Source organism: Oncorhynchus masou, unplaced genomic scaffold, assembly GCF_036934945.1.
Source record: "Oncorhynchus masou masou isolate Uvic2021 unplaced genomic scaffold, UVic_Omas_1.1 unplaced_scaffold_13792, whole genome shotgun sequence".
NCBI classification, from domain to species: domain Eukaryota; kingdom Metazoa; phylum Chordata; class Actinopteri; order Salmoniformes; family Salmonidae; genus Oncorhynchus; species Oncorhynchus masou.
The window spans coordinates 1-5229 of record NW_027003705.1 but is presented as its reverse complement, the minus strand read 5'-3'; the positions used below and the strand labels follow the sequence as shown (position 1 = coordinate 5229).

Below are 5229 nucleotides of genomic sequence, written 5' to 3'. Positions count from 1 at the left end.
GGAGAGTATGCTGGTGTTCTCCAGACAGTGCTCCACAAGGGAGAGTATGCTGGTGTTCTCCAGACAGTGCTCCACAAGGGAGAGTATGCTGGTGTTCTCCAGACAGTGCTCCACAAGGGAGAGTATGCTGGTGTTCTCCAGACAGTGCTCCACAAGGGAGAGTATGCTGGTGTTCTCCAGACAGTGCTCCACAAGGGAGAGTATGCTGGTGTTCTCCAGACAGTACTCCACAAGGGAGAGTATGCTGGTGTTCTCCAGACAGTACTCCACAAGGAGAGTATGCTGGTGTTCTCCAGACAGTGCTCCACAAGGGAGAGTATGCGTTCTCCAGACAGTCCCACAAGGGAGAGTGCTGGTGTTCTCCAGACAGTGCTCCACAAGGGAGAGTATGCTGGTGTTCTCCAGACAGTGCTCCACAAGGGAGAGTATGCTGGTGTTCTCCAGACAGTGCTCCACAAGGGAGAGTATGCTGGTGTTCTCCAGACAGTGCTCCACAAGGGAGAGTATGCTGGTGTTCTCCAGACAGTGCTCCACAAGGGAGAGTATGCTGGTGTTCTCCAGACAGTGCTCCACAAGGGAGAGTATGCTGGTGTTCTCCAGACAGTGCTCCACAAGGGAGAGTATGCTGGTTGCTGTGAAACATGTTAGAGCATGTCATTCTAATCCCATTAGACTCCTTATTAACCAGACATTTAACTCTTCAAGGACTCACCTTGTTTATCACTGCATCTATGTGCTTGGAGATGTTGTGTGTGTGTGTGTGTGCTTGGAGATGTTGTGTGTGTGTGTGTGTGTGTGTGTGTGTGTGTGTGTGTGTGTGTGTGTGTGTGTGTGTGTGTGTGTGTGTGTCACCTAGCTACAGATTGTAACTCCCCAGAACTGAACCATTATATTAGTAGTTACAGGTGTGGCTATACAAAACGTATGCAGAGATTTTTCAACTAACCTGGTTTTGGCAATAATATCTTCAACCTCAAGTTGTGGAAACAGGAGTCTCATAAAATGTCAGTGTAAATTCCGTTTGAATTTAGAAAATGCTCAGTTATTAAAATAAATAAAAGTTTTGCTCCATGAAGCAATTTAACAATGTGTACCCCGCCATCTTGTCTATTTCAAGTTTTCTCTCATTGATGGAGACAGGTGTCTGTCATCGTGGACCCACCCGTCTCAATCAAAGATTTGAAAAATATATTTACATGTCAGTCATTTAGCAGATGCTGTTGTCCAGATTGATTTACAGGAGCAATTAGGGTTAAGCGTCTTGCTCGAGGGCACGTGGACAGATTTTCAAAACAGCAACCTTTGTGTTACTGTCTCAACACGCTTTACCGCTAGGCTTCCTGCTGCCCCAGTGGTGCCACACATTGTTCAATTACTTCAAGGTGCAAAACATTTAGATTTATTTTTTATAACAGAGCATTTTCTAAATTCAAACAAACCCCCTGCAACTAGACACAGATATTTTACGAAACTCCTGTTTCCACAAATCGAGGACGAAGATAGTATCGCCACTACCAGATTAGTTTAAAAATATCTGGCAACGTTTTGTATAGCCACAACTGTAACTACCAGTATAAATATGAAATTGTGGGGTTAAATCACATTATCTGGTGTTACAATCTGTAGCCATGTCTCACCAACACTGCTGGGGTCAATGGAGACATAGGGTGTGGCTCTGCTCAGCCTCAGATCTTCCAAAGCTGCCAGCTCTGCCTCCGCCTCTGCACACCAATCAGAGACACACACTCCCTTAATCAACCAATTAAAACACACACACCCCTCCCTCCCCCCAATCAACAAATTAACACGGAAATTAATTTTAGGGCTTCCCCTCTAGGCTGATCCGAGATGAGGATGATGATGGTATGGAGGAACAGGAGGAAGAGGATGATAATGATGATGACAAGCACATTCCTCCCAGTGTCACAAAACACAGTCAAAGACAAAGGACTCACTTTGCTGGATCTCTATTCTTTTCTTGGGGTTAGGAGGGATGACCGTGAAAGCTTTGTGACTGAAACCGAGAAACAGAAATTCATTCAATAAAATGTCATGCCAATGTGACAAGCCAGTCTGGCAGTTCACATCAAATTGGACAGGCTTTCAGCTAAGCTACTCTGAAATTCAAATGCCAAACGTCTAAGTGACAGTTTGTAACATGTAATAAAAGGCCAACAGGATCTGGTGAGGGAACAGAGCTTGACAACACCTGCGTGCCAGCTGGTGGTAGGTAGGATTATACAACCAGCAGCAGATGGCTTGGTGCTGAAGACTGAGCTATTTCCAGCTACCAGCTAGCTGTATACAACACACCACACACCTGCAATTAACTATACAGATAGGGCTAGAGTATACTGAGGTAGGTTATAGGAGTCCTCTAATAGGGCACTAGTGACCAAGCCTTCTGGAGAGCGACTGGATGTGCAGGCTTTCATTCCAACCTTGCTATAGAGTAACACAACTGTTTCAGCTAATCAAAGGTCCCAGCTGAGAATCCAGTGTGTCGAACCAGGGCTGGAGCCTGGAGTAGCCTATAAGTATTCAAACCCAGCAACTCTCCAGGACCAGGGTTGACTACCCATAGGGCCTTCTTGAAGAGGAAAGGTACTTCAGCTGTCCCTCTCACCTCTGAATTGCATAGTGCGCCCTGGGTCTCGAAGTCCGTTCCTCTTCTTGCCTCGCCTGAGATGCTTCTTTAGACTTTGAAGAAGTTACAGTTGATTTTGGAGACGTGGCTGTTGGTTTTTGACAGAGCACAGCTGATTTCGAAGAGGAGAGTGTTGATTTGGGAGCGGTGGAGGTTGATCTCGCTCTCCTATCGCACCTGGGAGCGCACAGCTTGACCTGCTGCTGGGTCTTCATGGTCTCGCATCGGTCGCTATGGATACATCTGGGACAGCTCGACGCCCGCGGTTTGCGAGGAGCTGCGACTTTGTGTTGAGTTGTCGAACCTGGTTTCGTTTCAACCGGTTTCGTTTTCACTTCGACGACTCTTGTTTTCGTTTCAATAACAGGCTTTTGCTTGATGACCCTTGTGGTCGGCATTTTATCAATAACAAATATATAGGCTAGGTCAAGGCTCCAAATAAATTCCTTATCATCTCACCTTGTCAATAATAGTTGAATCGGTTCTACAATGGTTTTATCAAATCTCTGAATTAGTAGGCTATTAGCCTGTGAGGTGCTGGATGCTGTGGAACTGTCTGGCTTGTCTGCCTTCACCTGGCAACCGCTTGTTGACAGTGGAATCCCGTGCCACGCGCAGGCTGCCGGGGCAAATTAAATTCAAAAGGTTTTAACTGTAATCCGATTACTGACTGGACAGAATCCCCAAAGGATGCTTGACCTTGTAATGAGCATAGCAGCAGGAAGTGGGGTTGCGGAGGGCACCCCCTGAAAAATCATAATAAAAAACAGATAATACTTTTTTCAACAGAATCTATATCCTTCTTGGAAAAAAAATCCCTTTTTTTCAACAACAAAAAAACGAATCTTTTTGACGAAAAAATAATTTCACACTAGTATTAGATATACAGTAGACATCTGAAGTTAGGGTAAAATATGTTTTTCAGCATCTCTGCAAAAAAGGTAGTTCATTTAAGAACAGTGTCTTGCAGGATTCAATAGTCATAAATTGTAAGTGTTGTTGTCCTGTCCTTTTCTCTGTGATGTCATTCTAATGGGATCCATAAAGAACACAACCCTGTCTCTTTCTCTGTGATGTCATGCTAAAGGATTTTCAGAAAGAACACAACCCTGTCTCTTTCTCTGTGATGTCATTCTAAAGGATTATCAGAAAGAACACAACCCTGTCTCTTTCTCTGTGATGTCATTCTAAAGGATTTTCAGAAAGAACACAACCCTGTCTCTTTCTCTGTGATGTCATTCTAAAGGATTTTCAGAAAGAACACAACCCTGTCTCTTTCTCTGTGATGTCATTCTAAAGGATTTTCAGAAAGAACACAACCCTGTCTCTTTCTCTGTGATGTCATTCTAAAGGATTTTCAGAAAGAACACAATCCTGTCTCTTTCTCTGTGATGTCATTCTAATGGGATCCATAAAGAACACAACCCTGTCTCTTTCTCTGTGATGTCATTCTAATGGGATCCAGAAAGAACACAACCCTGTCTCTTTCTCTGTGATGTCATTCTAATAGGATTTTCAGAAAGAACACAATCCTGTCTCTTTCTCTGTGATGTCATTCTAATGGGATCCATAAAGAACACAACCCTGTCTCTTTCTCTGTGATGTCATTCTAATGGGATCCATAAAGAACACAACCCTGTCTCTTTCTCTGTGATGTCATTCTAATGGGATCCATAAAGAACACAACCCTGTGTCTTTCTCTGTGATGTCATTCTAATGGGATCCATAAAGAACACAATCCTGTCTCTTTCTCTGTGATGTCATTCTAATGGGATCCATAAAGAACACAACCCTGTCTCTTTCTCTGTGATGTCATTCTAAAGGATTTTCAGAAAGAACACAACCCTGTCTCTTTCTCTGTGATGTCATTCTAATGGGATCCATAAAGAACACAACCCTGTCTCTTTCTCTGTGATGTCATTCTAATGGGATCCATAAAGAACACAACCCTGTCTCTTTCTCTGTGATGTCATTCTAAAGGATTTTCCGAAGAACACACCCTGTCTCTTTCTCTGTGATGTCATTCTAATGGACTCTCAGAAAGAACACAACCCTGTCTCTCTTTCTCTGTGATGTCATTCTAATGGGATCCTCAGAAAGAACAAAACCCTGTCTCTTTCTCTTGCGATAGTCAGTCTAAAGGATTTTCAGCCATAGCACACAATCCTGTCTCTTTCTCTGATATGTTCTAATGGGATCATAAAGAACACAACCCTGTCTCTTTCTCTGTGATGTCATTCTAATGGGATCCATAAAGAACACACCTCAGACCTCTTTCTCTGTGATGGCACATTCTAATGGGATCCATAAAGAACACAACCCTGTCTCTTTCTCTGTGATGTCATTCTAATGGGATCTCATGAAAGAACACAACCCTGTCTCTTTCTCTGTGATGTCATTCTAATGGGATCCATAAAGAACACAATCCTGTCTCTTTCTCTGTGATGTCATTCTAATGGGATCTCATAAAGAACACAACCCTGTCTCTTTCTCTGTGATGTCATTCTAAAGGGATTTCCATGAAAGAACACAACCCTGTCTCTTTCTCTGTGATGTCATTCTAATGGGATCCATAAAGAACA

At 43.4% G+C, this 5229-nt stretch overlaps 1 protein-coding gene across 1 annotated transcript; it reads right to left on the bottom strand.

Annotated features, from left to right (window-relative positions):
• Nucleotides 1-1550: 1550 nt before the first annotated feature.
• Nucleotides 1551-3238, bottom strand: LOC135530558 (uncharacterized). Its single transcript, XM_064958857.1, has 3 exons — nucleotides 2627-3238; nucleotides 1956-2014; nucleotides 1551-1721 (listed from the first exon to the last, which is right to left on the bottom strand). The coding sequence occupies exons 1-3, from the start codon at nucleotides 3043-3045 to the stop codon at nucleotides 1594-1596; spliced, it is 606 nt and encodes a 201-aa protein (XP_064814929.1). The 5' UTR covers nucleotides 3046-3238; the 3' UTR covers nucleotides 1551-1593.
• Nucleotides 3239-5229: the final 1991 nt, after the last annotated feature.

Coding starts and splice junctions, on each gene's coding strand:
- LOC135530558 (XM_064958857.1), bottom strand. CDS start 3,045: ATGCCGACCACAAGGGTCATCAAGCAAAAGCCTGTTATTGAAACGAAA. Junction 2,015..2,626: donor GCGCACTATGCAATTCAGAG/GTGAGAGGGACA, acceptor TCTCGGTTTCAG/TCACAAAGCTTTCACGGTCA. Junction 1,722..1,955: donor AAGAATAGAGATCCAGCAAA/GTGAGTCCTTTG, acceptor ATTGGTGTGCAG/AGGCGGAGGCAGAGCTGGCA.